This window comes from Halichoerus grypus, chromosome 5 (genome assembly GCF_964656455.1).
Source record: "Halichoerus grypus chromosome 5, mHalGry1.hap1.1, whole genome shotgun sequence".
Taxonomy (NCBI): domain Eukaryota; kingdom Metazoa; phylum Chordata; class Mammalia; order Carnivora; family Phocidae; genus Halichoerus; species Halichoerus grypus.
In genome coordinates this window covers 179,902,564-179,920,999 of record NC_135716.1, presented here as the reverse complement: position 1 = coordinate 179,920,999, position 18,436 = coordinate 179,902,564, and the positions used below count along the sequence as shown (strand labels likewise).

Sequence of the window (18,436 nt, the reverse complement as noted above, 5' to 3'; positions counted from 1 at the left end):
TAAGCCAGGCGCATGGGTTTGGGGTGGGAATTTTAGCAACCTAAGCCTACTCCTTGAATGGGGCCTGTTCACTTTAGCTTAGTCAAGAACCAAAGTCCTGCTAGCACACTTGCTGATAGTGTTATATGGCCTGGTGCCAGTGTAATTGTTTTATCCCAGCAGCTTAACTCCAGAAGATTTCTCTGGAATGCTTTACAGAGTCTTGAGAGTATCCTAGAATAGAGCAAAGGACTTCCTTGTTTTGACAGCTGGTGTGTAATCTGACCTCTGACCTCTTTCCAAAAAGTGCAGGGGCTCACAGAGCTGACATGGGAGCCGATCCTTTTCGTTAAATGTTCAGCTTTTGAAGCTCTCAGCGTGGATGTAAGTACTTAGCTAGACATGGCTCTGTCAGCCCTCCCCGCCCCCACCATCAAATCTAAGACGTGCTGAGTCACTGCTCATGACAGGGTTCTTTTTTTTCTTTTAAAGATTTTATTTATTTGTCAGAGAGTGCGCGTGCACACACAAACGGGGGGAACGGCAGAGGGAGAAGCAGGCTCCCCGCTGGGCAAGGAGCCCGACATGGGACTCGATCCCAGGACCCTGGGATCATGACCTGAGCGAAGGCAGACACTTCACCGACTGAGCCACCCAGGTGCCCCGACAGGGTTCTTTTTTAAGGGATAGGAACCCCTCGATGCAGCTCTTCTCGCAGGTGATCTCTGACCACTTGCTCTGAGGCAGACACGTGCTCCTAGGATGGAGAACGAGTTCCTTCAAAGAGAAGCACTTGTGAGGGGTGGGAGGCTAAGTGTCAAAAGCACATAAAGCTGGACTGTCCAGAAGAGTGTCTGAAATCCTACTGATCACGTGCAATAGAACTTAAGCCCCTGCTCACCATCCAGAAGCTATGAAGCTTCAGATCCAGGCCCTTCCACCTACTAGCTGTAGGACTTTCGGCAAATTATTTACTATCCCTGCTCTCAGTTTTCTCATTCGTAAGATGGGATAACAGTACCTGTCTCCTCAAGGCTACTTTGAGGACTCGTGGAGTAAGAATAGGCCAGCGCCTGGCACGTCATAGGCACCTCTGTGGCATTATTACCACTTCAGGCTGCACCTGTCCTGAAGCAGTGGGATTTCTGAGAGTTAGAAACCAGATTTATGTCTCAGCACCCAGCGGGAAGTTCACTCTGCAAACCAGTCCTCAGAAGGTTCCTGGTGGGGCTCCTCTGTGTGCCCCACGGCGGGGCGTGTAGGTTAAGACAGGCCATCTTCCAGAAGGCCAGTGGAGGCCGGTGGAGCTTCTCAAACTGTATACAACCCCCCCAGCCCCGGAGATGGGTCTTGAGAAAAAGGGCAGATTTGGATTCAGCAGGACAGAGGTGTGGTCCCGCGCTGTGCGTTTCTAACGAGCTCCCAGCCGCTGCCACGTTGGCCCCTAGACCAGAGAGAAGGGCCGGAGCGTGCACCCGGACTCTGCTGGCTGGCATCGAGGTCCTCCGCCCTGCCATTTCTTCATCTGCGAAGCGGGGTTAGAAACGTCTTCCCCAGGTTATTGGGACAGTAACACATTATGTATCAAGTACTTGGCCCAGTACCTGGCACACAGTGAGGGCACAATGAAAGGAAGTTGTTTTAAAGAATGTAACAGTCCTTTGCCTAGGTCCTTGGTGGGGAGACTATTTTTACTAGATAGGCATTCCTGCTTTTTGAATCTTACATCCCGTGACTGACTTGAAGAAGAGCTCAGTAAAAACTCTGTTAGCTCCAGTAAGGGCAGCTCAGCTTCCTGGCTAGGAGCCTGGGCCCCAAGCTCAGCCCCGCCACGAACTCACCGTTGCTCCGCTCGTTACTGACCCTCTGTGCCCATGTACTTTCTCATCTGCACGGAAGGGGCGATGAGACTCCCTCACAGAGCTGTTGGGGGAAATCAGTACCCGCCACACAGTGACTTCTGCGCAGGGTCTGCCATCTCTTACCCGGCTCCTGTGGAAGTTGAGCTGCTCAACAGTCCTGAAGGTGATGGAGGTGACCGCACAGGGGTTCTGCCCCCAGCCAAGTCTGCCCCCTTCAACCTGACTGTGCAGGGACAACCTGCTGGCTATTCCAGGAAGGGGCCTCTCTGGGCAGGAATCCTATTAATGACTTTAGCCACAACTTCTGCTTTATTTTGGACACAGAGAGGTTGGTTATAAAGACCGATGGATCAGGCAAGGGAGCAGACAGGATTTCTCAGCAAGGAGACTGTAGGCCGGGGACTGACAATGTTACACATTCACTGAGGCAGATGTGGAGCCGATCCTTTTAGGAGAGGCAGAGAGGCCTTCCGGGTACGTGAACTATGCTTAGCACGTATGTTAGTATATATATGTTCACTGTCTAGTAATCCTGTATGCTGTTTTAACAAATCACCCTAAACACAGGTAATAACCATTATTATTATCCTAATTCTGTGGGTTAGGAATTGGAAGGGCACAGGGGGCACAGCTTGTCTTTGTTCCACGGTATCTGGGCCTCAGCGAAAAGACTTGAAAGCTCAGGGCCACTCAATGGCTGGGGTCACTCGGAGATGTCTGTCCTCTTTATTCACCTGGCGGTCGATGCCGGCTGCTGGCTGGGACCTCAGCTAGGGCTGAGAAAGGTACATGTGGCCTCACCACGTGGCCTTGGGCTGCCTCACAGCATGGCAGCCTTCGGCTGGGCTAACTGCTTACCCTGGGCTCGGCTCCGCAGGTGAATGTTCCAGCTAACAAAGCAGACACGGCCTTGCCTTTTAAGACCTAGCCATGGATGCCACACAGCATTAGCCACATCCTGCCAGTTACAAGCGAGTCATAAACACCCCAAATTCAATGGGTGGAGGATGAGACTGTACCTCTTGATGGCAGAGTGGCGAGGTTCTAGAGGGGCATGTGCATCAGGAGATATTGGGTCGATTTTTCGAGCCAGTATCTGTCACATATGCTTCCCTGGAAAAAGACAGTTTGTTAAATGGAGAAGTCAGGACCTCTGGCCCTAACTGGGAGTCTTCCTGAGGGTCTCACACCATATAAACGGCACATACAGGAATATAGTAATAACTGTGCACCAGGCATTGTTTTAAGTGAACTCTTTTAATACGACACCCTCTGAAGCAAGTACCGTCCTTACCCCCAGTTTACAAACGAGGCACAAGGATGTGAAGGAACTTGTCCGAGGTCACACAGCCCCGAAACACTGTGGCCGGAACCACAGCAACCTGGCGCCCGAGCCCGTGCCCTCAACCACTGCGCCACCTTCCTGCTCCGAGTGCACAGCTCACTCCACCCGGCCACGGCCGCTCACCGTGCACCTACCACGTGCCAAGCTCACCCCTCCACCCGGCCACGGGCCGCTCACCGTGCACTTACCACGTGCCAAGCTCACCCCTCCACCCGGCCACGGCCCGGTCACCGTGCACCTACCTCGTGCCAAGCTCACCCCTCCACCCGGCCACGGGCCGCTCACCGTGCACCTACCACGTGCCAAGCTCACCCCTCCACCCGGCCACGGGCCGCTCACCGTGCACCTACCTCGTGCCAAGCTCACCCCTCCACCCGGCCACGGGCCGCTCACCGTGCACCCACCACGTGCCAAGCTCACCCCTCCACCCGGCCATGGCCGCTCACCGTGCACCCACCACGTGCCAAGCTCACTCCTCCACCCAGCCACGGCCGCTCACCGTGCACCTACCACGTGCCAAGCTCACTCCACCCGGCCACGGGCCGCTCACCGTGCACCTACCACGTGCCAAGCTCACCCCTCCACCCGGCCATAGCTGCTCACCGTGCACCCACCACGTGCCAAGCTCACTCCTCCACCCGGCCACGGCCGCTCACCGTGCACCCACCACATGCCAAGCTCACCCCTCCACCCGGCCACGGCCGCTCACAGTGCACCCACCACGTGCCAAGCTCACTCCTCCACCCGGCCACGGCCGCTCACCGTGCACCTACCACGTGCCAAGCTCACCCCTCCACCCGGCCACGGGCCGCTCACCGTGCACCCACCACATGCCAAGCTCACCCCTCCACCCGGCCATGGCCGCTCACCGTGCACCCACCACGTGCCAAGCTCATTCCTCCACCCAGCCACGGCCGCTCACCGTGCACCTACCACGTGCCAAGCTCACCCCTCCACCCGGCCATAGCTGCTCACCGTGCACCCACCACGTGCCAAGCTCACTCCTCCACCCGGCCACGGCCGCTCACCGTGCACCCACCACATGCCAAGCTCACCCCTCCACCCGGCCACGGCCGCTCACAGTGCACCCACCACGTGCCAAGCTCACTCCTCCACCTGGCCACGGCCGCTCACCGTGCACCCACCACGTGCCAAGCTCACCCCTCCACCCGGCCACGGCCGCTCACAGTGCACCCACCACGTGCCAAGCTCACTCCTCCACCCGGCCACGGCCGCTCACCGTGCACCTACCATGTACCAAGCTCACTCCACCCGGCCACGGCTGCTCACAGTGCACCCACCACGTGCCAAGCTCACTCCTCCACCCGGCCACGGCCGCTCACCGTGCACCTACCATGTGCCAAGCTCACCCCACCCGGCCACGGCCCGCTCACTGTGCACCTACCATGTGCCATGCGCCGTGCGGGCGACCACGCGTCAACGTCAGTGGGAGAGCAGATGGGAAGTCCTGACCTCAGGCGCTCACCGAATCCACATGACAACCAAAGGAGATTGATTTTTTGGAATCAGCATTTTACGGGGCAATTTTAGAGGAAATAAATGATGACTGTTATTGAATTAAGTATTCATGGAACCCTATTTAATGCAGCTGAAAAGGATCCAGGAAGCCCGCAGATGTCCCTGCCTTTCTTACGGCGAGGGCTCGGGCTCAGAAGCCAGGCTGCTCTGGGCTCCACCACTTCCTAGCACGTTAACCTCGGGCAAAGTTCTCTCACCTCTGTGACCCTGTTCCCTCACTTATCAAACGGGTCCCGGTACCTACCTGTGAGGGCTCTGAGAACCGCCCAGGAGCTGGCAAGCCCTGGAGAAGGGTTCGATCACCGCCGCAGGGCCGGCCTTGTTACACAACGTGGCACAAGGCTGACATCTAGTGGCCACTTGTCGTGGCTGGTTCCTTACTGGGCAAAATCGCTCCATCCAAATAGACCCATTTTCTGTGACGTGACACCTCAGCTCTGGACCTTCCTCTATCAGAGTCTGAAATGCGTGCATATTCCACAGACCACTAGAAGAACGTTCTTTTGCCCTGGGAAGCAATTTATACATATATATATATGAGGGGGAGGGAGAGAGAGAATCCCAAGCAGACTCCACACACAGCGCGGAGCCCAACTCGGGTCTCAATCTCATGATCCTGAGATCACGACCTGAGCCAAAATCAAGAGTCGGACGCCTAACTGACTGAGCCACCCAGGCGTCCTGGGAAGCAGCTGCTTTAAAATGAGATAACATGCAAGGTACAAAGCACAAAAACTGCCCAGGAGAAAACCATGACTATTTTTTGAGCACTTAGGTGCAATCTCGGCCTCACAACCACTGTCTATGTTGGTACTAGGGTCCCCACTTAATAAATGCAGGAACTGGGGCTTGGAGAGGTTCTGCGGCTCGCCCTGGGTCACAAGGCTTGTGATGGGGCTAGGCTCCGAACCTGAGGTCTGGGCCTAGGGCTGGAGCTCCCCACTTGCTCTCCGCCCACTCCACACCCCCTGGCCCCCTTCTTTCCTGCTGGAGACCGGAGAGTGGCAGCATGGGGAGCAGGGCGGCTACTGACGGGCAGAACTGGGCCTGCTAAGGCAGAGGCTGCAGATCAGGGACATCCCGTGAGAGGCCTGCCCTGCATGGCACTGGGGACCATCCCAGGAGACTGGACACTGGGATTCTCTCAGGGAGCAATGGGGAGAAGAGGCCAGAAGCACATGTTATCTCGGATGCAATGGAAATTGATCAGAAGGCCGATTCCTCCAAAAAGAGGTTCTCTGGGTCTCAGCCATCGGCACACTTGTGGGGTTTGGGGCACTTTTGTGGAAGAGGAAGATCAAAAGTGGCTTATGGGAAAGACACACATACTTGTTAAGAAATGCAGAATACAGGAATATATAAAGTGAAAACCTGAGTGTCTTTATCTGCCTTCTCAACTCACTGCTCAGAAGTTAACTGTATTTGTCATGTATCCTTCCAGCTTTCTATTCCTTTCAAATATCCCACTTCTCCATATAGATGCATATGCTCTTTTTTAAAAACAAAAATAAGGTTATTCGGTTCATACCGGTCTGCAAGTTTTCTTTCCCTTAATGTCCTCATTCTATAAACTGGCAGTTAAAATATGTTAGAGCTTCGTGTTTCTAAGAACCCTTTGTAGGTTATTTTGAAGAACAGAATCTCCCGGTTAGGCATTTAATCACCCCTATAACTTTGTATGTCACACCTCTGCCTCCTCAGGCACTGAGGATTCAGCAGGGATGTGGACCTGCATGACGAGTCACAGGAAATCCTTGTGGGGTTCTGCCCCCCCGCCCCCCCATCCCTGACTTTCTCCACAGAGGTGGTAAGGGGGGAGGCTGCCTGTGTGTTCTCTCAATTGAGCACAAATAAATACACACCGAGCACCCTTCTTTTCTTCCTTAGTTTCATATTTGTCAGGAAAGGCTGATGATTTTCACGTGCCCTGGGAAGGGGTTCGAAATACCCCCAGGAACTCTCAACGCTCACCTCCATATGTAGTAAAAAATGAACACAACCTTAAGCCTTAAGGGTGAGGAGGTCCAAGGAGAGTGTTTTCTCCTGATGACGGCAGCGAGACTTTAGAAAATATATAACCAAGTCAAAATCCTTTAAAAAAACTGGGGGCCCTGAGGCGCCAGGCTGGCTCCCTCGGGAGAGCATGGACTCTTGATTTCGGGGCAGGTCATGATCTCAGGCTCTGTGGTGGTTCCGAGTCTGCTTTCTCCCTCTCCCTCTGCCCATGCACACACACTCTCTCTCTCTGTAAAATATATAAATAAAGGGGCGCCTGGGTGACTCAGTCGTTGAGCGTCTGCCTTCAGCTCAGGTCATGATCCCAGGGTCCTGGGATCAAGCCCAGCATCCGGCTCCCTGCTCAGCGGGAAGCCTGTTTCTCCCTCTCCCACTCCCCCTGCTTGTGTTCCCTCTCTCGCTGTCTCCCTCTCTGTCAAATAAATAAATAAATAAATAAATCTTTAAAAAAAAAAAAAAATATATAAATAAATAACATCTTTTTAAAAATGTTAAAGTTGGGGGCCCTGGGGCGCCTGGCTGGCTCAGCTGGAAGAGCATGCATCTCTGGGTGCGTGAGTTCGAGCCCCACGTTGGGCAGAGCCGCTGAGTGACCGAGCCCGGGCTCTGTCACCTACTCACTGACTGCGCGGCTGACTGGGACAGTCATCCAGCATTAGCCTGCGGTCTGACGCCCTAACACTAGTTGGTGGCACAGTTACGGACACTGGGGGGATCTTGCAAGGCCTGCGGCGGTTAGAGCCCCACGGAATTCACAGTGAACGGTGCCGCCCGACAACGCTGCGCCCGCACACACGCCTTCCTTCCGAGGGCTCCGGTAAAGCCACGGGGCCGGGCCGGGGCTTGGGCCGCCGGGTCCCGCCCCCGGACGGCGAAGGACCGTCCCCGGAGCGGCCGCCAGAGGGCGCGCGCGGCGGCGTGGGGCTTCGCGCTTTGTCCCCCCGCGCGGCCCGTCGCCCGGAGCGGCGGCGCGAAATCCGACGGGCTCCTCCCGGCCGCCGCCTCCCTCTGCCCTCGCGCGCCTGCCTGGGTCGGCCCTGCTGTGATGGAGGAGGAGGAGGAAGGGAGTGGGGAGGAGCAGCAGCGATTCTCCTACCGACAGGTACAGGAAAGTCGGGTCCCTGCCGGGCTGGGGGAGGACGGCGTGGAGCTTCTGGAGAGGGAAAGGCCCCGAGGCCTCCGCCGGGCGCTCCTCGGGGCGCGTCCCCCGGGGCGGAGGGCGCGCTCCGGCCGCCTGCGCCTGCGCCAGCTGGGCTGCCGCGGGGGGTGCTGGGAGGCGGTCTCCAGGGTAACGCGGGTCGGCGTGGGACGTTGGGGGGCCCCCTTCTGGCTGCGGCAGCCGCGGTCTCCCTTCCTGGGGCTGTAGTGAGAATGGGGTGTGCGCCCGGGAAGGGGATCCAGGCACAGCACTTAGCGCGGGGCCCGGCCTGCGAGCCCGATACCCGGCGGCTCCTTCCCGCGTGGGTCCCAGCCCCGGCTCCGCAGCCCCAGCGGCGCGCGGTCGGCCCCAGCCCAGCTTCCCCGCACGCGGGGTCCGGGTAGTAAGAACCTCCGCCCAGGGCGGCTGCGGGCAGCATCGGCAGCAGGCACACGGGGCAGAGTCGTGAGAGCGAACCGTAACGCCCTGAGGCGGCGAGAAGCAAGAACCAGGGCGGCCACCTCAGAGAGGGTGGGCTGAAGAGCCGCAGTGAGCTCAGTGCCCGGGAGTGCCCTCCTGCCAGTGGTCCGTTTCAGACGCTCTTAACCCACCGCCTGCCTTTCTTTTGGGAAGCGCCAGGTTTCAGGAAAAGTTGCAAGAATAGTGCACTCAACAGCCATATGCTCCTCGCCTGGATTCACCAGTTGTTAACACTTTGCTGTATTTACTCCTTTGCTCTTTTTTTCTTAATCATTTGGGATTTAATTGCAGGAACCTTGACACCTTCCCTTTAAGTTTTAGTACTTTCGTGTGCCTCTCCCAACAAGGGTATTTTCGTCCATAATAATCTCAAGTATCACACTCAGAAAGTTTAATATTGGTAAAATCCTATTATCTGACGTTCAGTCCATACGCACATTTCCCCAGTTGTCCCAAAGCTGTTTCTCCTTCTGGTCTTTTTTCTTTCATCCAGGATCCAGTCAAGGGGCATAACTTGCATTTAGTAATCCTGTCTCTGATCTTCCCTGGAACAGTTCTGCACCCTCTGTTTTCCTGACATTGATGGTTTTGAAGAGTCCACAGATGGCAAAGGTGTGGTGGGAGATGAACCCTGAGAGCCAAGGCTGTCCTTTTCCTTTTTGCATTCTCAGCCCCTAGTGCAGAGCCTGGCTCCCAGTGGACAGTCCATACTTACTGAAGAAATGAGTAAGGCTGCAAAGGTGGGCTGAGAAATTGGTGAGCAGGTTGAGGATCCCGCCACCCATTCATCCAGCTGTTCTTGGCGCTGGGTGGACAGTAGTGAACAAAACTGACAGGGTCCTGCCCTTGAGGAATTTGGATCTAGGGATTGACGCTCGAAGTGCAGTGTTGTCTGCAACATTACAGAAGGCACAGGCTCTTGGCCCCGTCCAGGAGGTGTGCAGAGGAGGAGGGATAAAAAACTTCTGGAACGTTCAGAAGGCTCCCTGTCCTGTTCCTCTAATGACACCCCCATGCGTACCTAAAAAAGATGACCCAGGGGGCTCTTTATCCCTCGCAGGGTGATGGTCCCTTTGTCTCCTCCTACCATAGGCCTCAACTTACCTAGTCGTTTGACATCTGAAACTAAGAAAGGTCGTTGCCCTTGCTTATCTGCCCGGCCTCTACCCTGGGGTCCTGGACCTGTGTTTCTGCAGTTCCTCCTCTTTCTGTTTCAGCTGTGAACACTTGCTGTTTGGGGTTCAGCTGTCCCTCTGTCCAATTCAGTTCTGTCTCCAGCATAGAGAAGGAGCACACCCAGGTGCGCAATAAGTTTGTTGACAGGAGACAGATTTTAGCTTGGCTTTGTTTTGCTTCTTTGCTCCTCTGCATGGGAAAGCTATGTTCTTCAGTATCTAAAAGGGTTGCTAAGGAACAGTGAGGGTCCTGGTGAGGTGGGCTAGCAAGCCAACAAATCAAAGGAGGGTCAGACATGTCCTCACAGACCTTTCCCAGCATGGTCCTGAGTGTTTGTCCTTTGTAACATGCAGGCCTGGGGCTGGCAGAGACTTGCTGCAGAGGGATGGGATCCTTTTGCATTTCACTAGAGTAACCCCTGTCTGGTTTTTCATTGTTCCCTAAGCACCTAGCATATGCCTTTACTCAGTAGGAACGGGTACACATTTGTGGAATATCTGAGTAAAGTCATGCAGATACTTTGCAAGTGCAAGTCTGACTTTTCTCCCCGCTGACCTGCCATTGTAATTCCTTATCTTTACTTGACCTAAATCATAACCATTAACAAGGAAGTAATGTTTCTCCAAGTCACACTCCAGAGGGCCTCATTAATTTATTAGTACACTTGAAAAGTCTTCAGCCATTATGGAAAGTGCTGAAGGAATTAGGCTGAGCAGACCCCTCTCCTTGGTCTTAATTTTCGAAGGTGTGGAAAGCTCTTATTTGCAACCTCACCCATGAAGTATTTTGACTTTTTGCTGCAGAGGCTGAAAGCGGCTGTCCACTACACTGTTGGTTGTCTGTGTGAGGAAGTTGCATCGGACAGAGAGATGCCGTTCAGCAAACAAACCATTGCAGCGATCTCGGAGCTGACCTTCCGGCAGTGCGGTACGAAGCCAGGGCCTTCCTCTCTGTGGATAGAAATCCCCCAAGTTGCTTTTGTCCGGGAGAAATGTGTGGCCGGGTGCTGTGGCTGGTCTTACCAACAGATGGAGAACATTACCGTCGGGTGTTATTCACGAAACATTTCTTTTCTTGGCTGTAAGATTCAGGTGTTTTATGGAAACATCTATTTCTAGTACCTAACACTGGGCATGAACCTCTTTATTTTATTCTGTTTTAAACTGCCTGGAACATTAGGCATTACATTTTTATCTCATTGCTTTATAACGTTTTTATATCGCCCATGCCGTGGTTTATATGACAGCTGAGCGTGGACATTGGTATCTGCTTGACGTCCGAGGAAATTAATGTCCCCTCAAGCCCTAACTTGGGGCAAAATTTAACGTTTAGAGTTAGTTTCATGGAAGAAGAGGTGTGGCCACAATTATGACAAGGAGGTCATAACAAATAAATCACACAGCCTGGGCTAAAGGCTCACAAAACAAACAAACAAAAAAACAAAAGCAGCTAAAGGCTCCTGTCCAGGGATGGGGCGGCCCGAAGCGCATCCACCCAGCATGGAAAGGGCTTGTTGTATTCATCACTGTATTGTGGGAACTGAGGTTGCACTTTCCCTCCTTCTGAAATAAGATTGACATGAGGATAGCTAAAGCACGTCTTTTTCTCTTTCAGAAACTTTTGCCAAAGACCTTGAAATGTTTGCAAGGTGGGTAAAGAGCTTGCGTATCTGATGCTGTGTGTGTTGACATCCTATTCATACGCTCCATCTGGTGGTATATTTCAGGAGAGCTTTAGTCTTTTTTTTGGGTGTGTGTGGATTTATTGGAGGCTTCTCTCTCATCATGGTTTTGCAAGAATAGAACATCTGCTTTAATCACGTCCATTCAGACTTGATTTGGCTTTTTTTTTTTTTTTTAATATCTTCTGAGTACTTCTTGTCAAAGAAGCAGAGTTGTTCAGTTCCTGGTTAAAAAGGTATGAAGAACAGCTCGAGGGCTGTGAACATGCAGGGCGTGCGTGTTCCGCAGGGCGGTGTGGGGCGCGCCCGCACTGGGTGCCCAGCGGTGACTGCGGGTGGGTGTCGGGGCAGTAACAGCGCCCACGGCCCAGCGCCCACCGGCACTCAGCCTCAGGTCCACAGCGTCTGTCACCCGAGAGACACACACTCCTTGAAAAGTGGGTGACTTGCTTTCAGCGGGGAAGCTTGAGCTTTTACAGGTGATTTATGCTCATCTCTTCAATTAGTACCTCAGGTAATTGAAAACAATCGCAACGAATTGCTTTTATGAAGCAGTTTGATGACTGAGGCCGGAAAGGGCTAAAGCTTTCCAATCTGCTCGCACTGCTGATTCGGTGCCAGTCTCTCCCACACCCCGAGCTTTTCACCTTGCTCCTGTTAGCTCTCTGTTGCTCGGGTGAGTATTTTGAATGAATTAAAGCAGTAGGTTCTCAAAGGGCAGACTCTAAATCTTTCCCATCCCTGTGTATGTGAATTCCTAAAAACTGCTTAGCATCGCCAGCTTGGCCAAAAGGGATAAGATAATATTATGGGATACTAATAGCTCCTGTGGTTTATTCGTTGTTAATTCAGGTGGGGGCTCCTTACATGGCGCCCACTATCTCCCCCGAAGCCCCGTGTCTCTTGCGAAATACATTTATCACCCCTCTTGCCACGTCTTTCCTTTTTTCGGAAAATACAACTTCTTTTTATTACAAAGGGCGGCACAAAATGTAAATATGTAAGCACATGATTATTATTATTTTTTTTTTTTAAAGATTTTTTTTATTTATTTGACAGAGAGAGACACAGTGAGAGAGGGATCACAAGCAGGGGGAGTGGGAGAGGGAGAAGCAGGCTCCCCGCGGAGCAGGGAGCCCGATGCGGGGCTCGATCCCAGGACCCTGGGATCATGACCTGAGCCGAAGGCAGACGCTTAACGACTGAGCCACCCAGGCGCCCCGTTTTTTTTTAAAGATTTGTAAGCACATGATTATTTGATTTGAACATAAAGTTTATCAACATCGAGCCAGGTTTCTCCATCTCAGCACTGTTGGCGTTTTGGACCGGCTCATTCTGGGTTGTGGTGGGGACCGTCCTGCGCATTGTAGGGCGTTTCTGGGCCTCTCTGGCCTCTGCCTGGTTAGATGCCAGCAGTAAGCCCCCAGTCGTGACTTTTCCTGCCATTTCTGTGTTAGCTGTGGGAAAAGACAACGAACGTTTTTAGATGCTTCTGTAAAAATACTGGGAATAAGAATGAAATTGGAGATATTTAGCATTGTAATACATTGTGCTTTCAGGTACTCTGTTTTATGATTACGTTAAGAGGTTGATTTTCTTTTCTTTTTCTTTTTTTTTTTTTAAAGATTTTTATTTATTTGATAGAGAGAGACACAGCGAGAGGGAACACAAGCAGGGGGAGTGGGAGAGGGAGAAGCAGGCTTCCCACGGAGTAGGGAGCCCGATGCGGGGCTCGATCCCAGGACCCTGGGATCATGACCTGAGCCGAAGGCAGATGCTTAATGACTGAGTCACCGAGGCGCCCCGAGGTTGATTTTCTTTTGCTGGGTACTTGGTGGGTGGGGGGAGAGCCGTGTGTCACTTAGAGTGTAAGTGCCCCGGGGAAGGGCATCGTCTAAGTCAGCGGGTCTGTGTAAAGGCTGTCTCGCTGCTGTTGTCTAAGTGAGAGAGGCAGAGGCTTACTGATGAAGCAATGTCTCCCCTTTCTCGTGTCCAGGGGTGTCCTCCAGTGCTCTTCACGCCACCCCCCACCCCACCCTGAACCTTGAGCCAACGCAAGTACGGATTTTCTTTGGAGACTCATCCTTTGTCTAATTTCACACTGATCTTCAAAATACTTCAGTTTGCTGTCATATAAAAAAAAAAAAAATCCTGTTTTAAAGTTTATCTCGGGGTGGGGGTGAGGGGGCTCCTGGGTGGCTCAGTCGGTTAAGCATCTGCCTTCGGCTCAGGTCCTGATCCTGGGGTCCTGGGATGGAACCCCACATCGGGCTCCCTTCTCAGCAGAGGGAGTCTGCTTCTCCCTCTCCCTCTGCCCCTCCTCCCTGCTCGTGCTCGCTCTCTCTTTCTCTCTCGAATAAATAAATAAAATCTTAAAAAAAAAAAAAGCTTATCACGGAATAAAATTGATATTCCCAGAAGGTCAGCTTTGTTTATCCTGTGGCTTTGTGTTTTCCCTGAGGCCACCATCTTCTAGAACTGTGAGTCCTACCAGGAGTCTGAAGGACTGTTTCAGGCCAGCTGTATATTAAATGGTCTTTGTCAGCTGGCTGGGAACCTAACCGGTATTTGTAACATTGTTTCTATGAGAAAATGGGTTTAAATTTGAAATAATTCACCTGTAAACTTTGGAAAATCATCTCCCAATTTAAGTTGCAAATTTCCTTTACTTAGCTTTGAAATCTCTAGTCACCTGATACTGTTAACATGTTAAAGATGTCACATTTTGAAGAAGATAGATATTAGACAGTGAATAGGTTCTAGGAACATTTTGGGAATCGTCTTTAAAACCTGTGCTGCTAAAGGTGTTAAATGAAAAACTGCTTTGTAATTTTCCCTTGGGTAATTTTCTGGAGTCAGAGGTTGGGCGACTGCCTTCGGCTCAGGTCATGATCCCAGGGTCCTGGGATCGAGCCCTGCATCGGGCTCCCTGCTCGGCGGGAAGCCTGCTTCTCCCTCTCCCACTCCCCCTGCTTGTGTTCCCTCTCGCTGTCTCTATGTCAAATAAATAAATAAATAAATAAATAATCTAATGCAAAAAAAAAAAAAAAGGTTTGATTCAGGAGAGTCTCTGATGTGCAGCGGCCGGCGTCGGATATGCCCGCCCCTCCGTTTAGGGAAGGGGCATTAAAACGTGGTGCAGAGGTAGCACGTACCAAGCTGAGCAGTGGCGAGGCTTGGCTTTGCTGTTTCCGGAACACTTCCTCGTGAACAGATCGACTAACCTTACTCTGTAAACAGCTCACCATGCTGCTTCCTTCTGCTTGTTCTTTTTTGGCACTTTGCGAAGAATGTGAAAACCGGCTGAGCGGCCCGATCGTGTGGCGGAGGGCCACGCTGTGTGCATGGTGCCAAACTGCCTCCACCCCGCTACACCTGTGGCCGGGCTGCCTACCTTGTGGCTGCACCGATGTCCCCTTCTGACTGTCCCCTTTCTCTCCCGGTCCTTGCGGATGGCCGATTAGAAGTCGCCTCCTGAAATGGATACTGTCAGCGCAGGCAGATGCTGTCATTCGTGAGGAGATGACACGCGCCATCTGCACATTTAGTGGGAGGTGAAGGTTTAATTCGGCCAAATTATGGAGTGTAATTTCTGTGTGATTTTCTTGTTAACGGAACAGATATTCGGTGAGGACTGTGTGTTGGCCACTCTACTCGTTATTAAGGATACAAAGATGCCTACTTACGCCTGTGCGTAAGGTTTCTACTTATTTTTGGAGGAGGTGAGAAATGGCAAGAAATGGTGTAATTAGAGCAATAAATTATTGACTATAGCTTATTATCTGAAATTACCTTTTAAAGCAAAGATAAGAGGATTGGAATGAGAATTTGATTCCCAAGTTGTGAGCAAGACACAGACTCCAGTTTAAAAGATGTTCTTTGTTCTAGCTCGGCTGTGTTGAGGGAGTGCATTACCTCCTTGTTGGGAAGTGGGTGTAGGGGGACATCTGCCTGAGCTGCTTCCTGTAATTTAGCCCCTGGGATCTTGGGATCTTTGTTCTTCTACTTCACATCTGTTTAAGCAGAGGCGATCTTCGTGTTGTTTGATATTGTGCCGTTTTCTCTTTTCACTAAAGGTGTGTGCAGACGTGCTGCGCGCTCTTTCTGTGGTGTTTGCTGTGACCACTGTGCCCAAGCAAGTCCCCGCGCAGGCACCCGTGGCCTCGGGCGGAGCTGGACAGATGGGCTGCTGCTTTCCTTGGTCTCTTTATTTAATTAGTATCTTGGCGAAGTCACTTCACTCATTTTTATGTCATTGTTGCTTAATGAATTTAATCTAAAAAGATGGGCTACTTAGAGAGCCTTGCTAGTTTGGAGTCTGACCATGAACTTTTGGGTTTCATCAAAACTTGAAGTGATACTAAACATTTTGGTGAATTGTTCCTGCCCTTTCTACAGACACGCGAAAAGAAGCACAATTAACACCGAAGATGTGAAGCTCTTAGCCAGGAGGAGTAATTCACTGGTGAGAGATGAATTTCTTTCCTCACTCCCCTTTCCCATCAGAATACATTATTCCCAATTAATCACTTGCAGCCATGAAGCGATTCCCCAGGGCACCTTGCATTAAAAACGAGAGACGGTTGAACCATTCAGACCTGCCCGCAATTTATAGTCTCTCTTTCATCATGATGGATCTCGCTAAGCCAATTTGAAATTTTCTAATCAGCACTCTCTGGATTTCATAATTTGCCTTTTCCGTAACATCTCAAAACTTCGGCCCTGTGTTCCGTTTACAGCGTGCTGTCAGAGACAGGCCACGGGCTAGCGCGTGGGGAGAGTTGTGTTTCGGTGCGCACAGCTCTGCTCTGGTGGGCCAGGGGTGGAGGGAGTGTCTGCACGGGCGGGATGGGCAGAGAAGCGAGCATGTTTTCTATCTTTCCAAGGAAATCTAGACGTCATCTTGACCAGCCCTCATTTTACAGGTGATGCTGTGATCATCCCTGGCTAGTGGCCGTGACCAGGGGCAGACCCAGGGCGTCTGAGGTTTTCTGACCTTGTCTAATCCTAGCAGTGAGAACACTTTTCGTTCCCCGTCATGTGAGCTCCACCAGGGTGGACCTTTGTCTCTTCTCTGTTCCATCTGCTGTGCCTAGAGTAGGGCCTGGCATATAGCAGGTGCTCAATAAGTAGTTGCTAAATGAGTTTGTATAGCAGTTGACAGTTTACAGGGGGCTTTTATAGTTATTATTTTACATATGTTATTTAAAACCTCACAGCCACCCTCTGAGGGTTTTTCATAACCCCATTTATTAGCCCGATTTTACAGGGGAGGCCCCTGGAGTTCAGGAACCTCGCAGAGCTGAACATGGAGCTCTTGGAGGGATCGCCGAACCCAAACCATCGAGCCCGGAATCTGGCGCCGCTTCCACTGGGCTCCCCCCCTCCCCCCCCGCCCCGCTCTTCTGATACCCTCTCTCCAAAGTTGAAGTCAAGGCTAAGGACGTGATTCCTAAGGAAAACAGCTAAGGTGGCTGGCGGTGCCGTGCATCCGCGGGAAGACACTTCCCTCTCTCCATCCGTTCTGTGCAGGTCATGGCTGGCAGCTGGCCGGCTTCAGTGAGCCGTTTCTTCCTTTGGCAAAGGAATGGGCAGTGCCAGTCATCTTAGAATGTTAGCTGGGAAGTTATCTGTTTATTGCACATTTGTTTACTTCCAAATACTGTTTTTATTTGGGGCTCTCAATTTTTTTTCATGACAGAGTTGCGGCTGAATTTACGCGTTTGATAAAATGCTGCCCAACGGCAGGGACCTGCATTATTTACCCTGTATCCCTGGGACCTGGTGCATAGTAGCTGCTCCGTGACGTCAGTTGGATACATTTAGGGGGGTATTGATTGTACTGCTGCTTGGTAGAGTATCTTTAGGCCTGGCGTGCCTTCTGCACGCTCCACATTTTAACTCTTTTGACTACTCAAGGAGCTCCTGCCTGTTGGGTAGGAGTGTGGGCAGCATTCGGTTGATTTCTGGAGTTGATTGCTTCTTCCAGGAAAAATTGGAAGTTCTGTTTCACTCTGAGGAATGTAACCCAGGCTTTTCCACCCAAATTCTTAGGGCGGGAGTGGTTAGGAGGGGTAGATTCTCCTCCGCTCCCCCAGGTTTATAGAGTGGCTTCACAACCAGATAAAATTGTAATTCTTTAATTTTTTTTTTTTTTTTTGGTAGCTAAAATACATCACAGAGAAAACTGAAGAGCTCGCTCAGTTTAACACAGAACAAAAAGCAAAGAAGAAGAAGAAGCTAGAGGATGACAACACAAAATCCGTGGTGCTGGCAGAGGCTGCAGCCGCTGAAAAGGACGGTTCTTGACTGTCGCCACCACCGACTCTGTCCCTTCAGCAGGGGGGCGGCGGGGGGCAGGGGCTGCCACAAAGGGATTTTCGAAGGGATCAGTCGAGATTAAAATAAAAAGGCTAAGAGGCTTGCTGGGCTGTGTTCTGCGGTCATTGGCTGCAGAAGCTAGTGTTGGAGCCGGAGACGCCCAAGCGAAACGCGCCGTGTCTCCCCGGCGCTAACACAGGAGTCCGAGGGGCCGAGACTGGAAATGGTGTCTGTTGCCATTCATAAGGCTGTGTCAGCAATGGGATGTGACGGACTTTTTCGAGCAAACATCTTAGTTCTGTCTTTCTTCTTCTACATGAGTCTTCCGGCTGACAGTCCCGGAGAGACCAGTCGAGCTGTTTATTTAGTTCTGTCGATCACCGGTGTGGTTTTTAAGCCTGTGTCGCGTGTGACCACAAGGTAAATGTGATGCTCACAGGTGCACGTTTGGAAAGTGTCCATTTTACTTTTTAAAGGTGATTTTCTCCAGAAACACAGTTTATATAACTTTTCTCCAGCTATTTTGTAATTTAACTCTGCTTCTACGGGATGGAGGTTTTGCTTGAGAGGAAACCTGCTCTCTTCCCAAAACGCTTCCCTGTGTGGTGCTCTGGTTCGGTCTGTGAGGGCCGGAGCTTCCAGTCCTGCTGTCTTCTCTGCGGGGTGTCAGGGGTGCCCAGGGCATGCCTTTCCCTGCTGGGCCAGGAGGGATAAGGAACGGGACCGCATTTGGGAGCCCTCTCTTTGTGCCAGGCTGCCCCGGGCCTCCATATAGGACCTCAGTGCATCCTCACAGCTTGATGGGGTGGATGTGATTCTACCCATTGTACTGGTGTGTGGACCGAGGTTTGAAGAGGTTAGCGCGCTGCCCGGGTCTGCTGACCAGTCAAGACAGTATT

The 18,436-nt window shown here is 51.9% G+C and overlaps 1 protein-coding gene and 1 long non-coding RNA gene across 4 annotated transcripts; one reads left to right on the top strand and one right to left on the bottom strand.

Annotated features, from left to right (window-relative positions):
- Window positions 1-2,131: 2,131 nt before the first annotated feature.
- Window positions 2,132-7,971, bottom strand: LOC144381987 (uncharacterized). 2 transcript variants are annotated; one of them, XR_013448384.1, is made up of 4 exons: window positions 7,838-7,971; window positions 4,970-5,233; window positions 2,861-2,954; window positions 2,132-2,765 (listed from the first exon to the last, which is right to left on the bottom strand). It is a non-coding gene; the product is annotated as an uncharacterized LOC144381987 (long non-coding RNA). The 2 variants fall into 2 exon arrangements; XR_013448383.1 differs by having other exon boundaries at window positions 2,132-2,954.
- Window positions 7,683-17,640, top strand: CENPS (centromere protein S). Of its 2 annotated transcripts, none has more exons than XM_078073802.1 (5): window positions 7,683-7,843; window positions 10,339-10,462; window positions 11,150-11,183; window positions 15,615-15,681; window positions 16,142-16,433. In XM_078073802.1, the coding sequence occupies exons 1-5, from the start codon at window positions 7,787-7,789 to the stop codon at window positions 16,151-16,153; spliced, it is 294 nt and encodes a 97-aa protein (XP_077929928.1). In that variant the 5' UTR covers window positions 7,683-7,786; the 3' UTR covers window positions 16,154-16,433. The 2 variants fall into 2 exon arrangements, with proteins under 2 accessions (XP_077929928.1, XP_035979377.1); XM_036123484.2 differs by lacking the exon at window positions 16,142-16,433 and adding an exon at window positions 17,382-17,640 and having other exon boundaries at window positions 7,685-7,843.
- The last annotated feature ends 796 nt before the right edge of the window (window positions 17,641-18,436 follow it).

Excerpts from the sequence above, each read along its gene's own strand:
- CENPS (XM_036123484.2), top strand. The coding sequence starts at position 7,787 with ATGGAGGAGGAGGAGGAAGGGAGTGGGGAGGAGCAGCAGCGATTCTCC. Across the intron at positions 11,184-15,614 it reads GACCTTGAAATGTTTGCAAG|ACACGCGAAAAGAAGCACAA; the intron begins GTGGGTAAAGAG and ends CCCTTTCTACAG. Across the intron at positions 15,682-17,381 it reads CCAGGAGGAGTAATTCACTG|CTAAAATACATCACAGAGAA; the intron begins GTGAGAGATGAA and ends TTTTTTTGGTAG.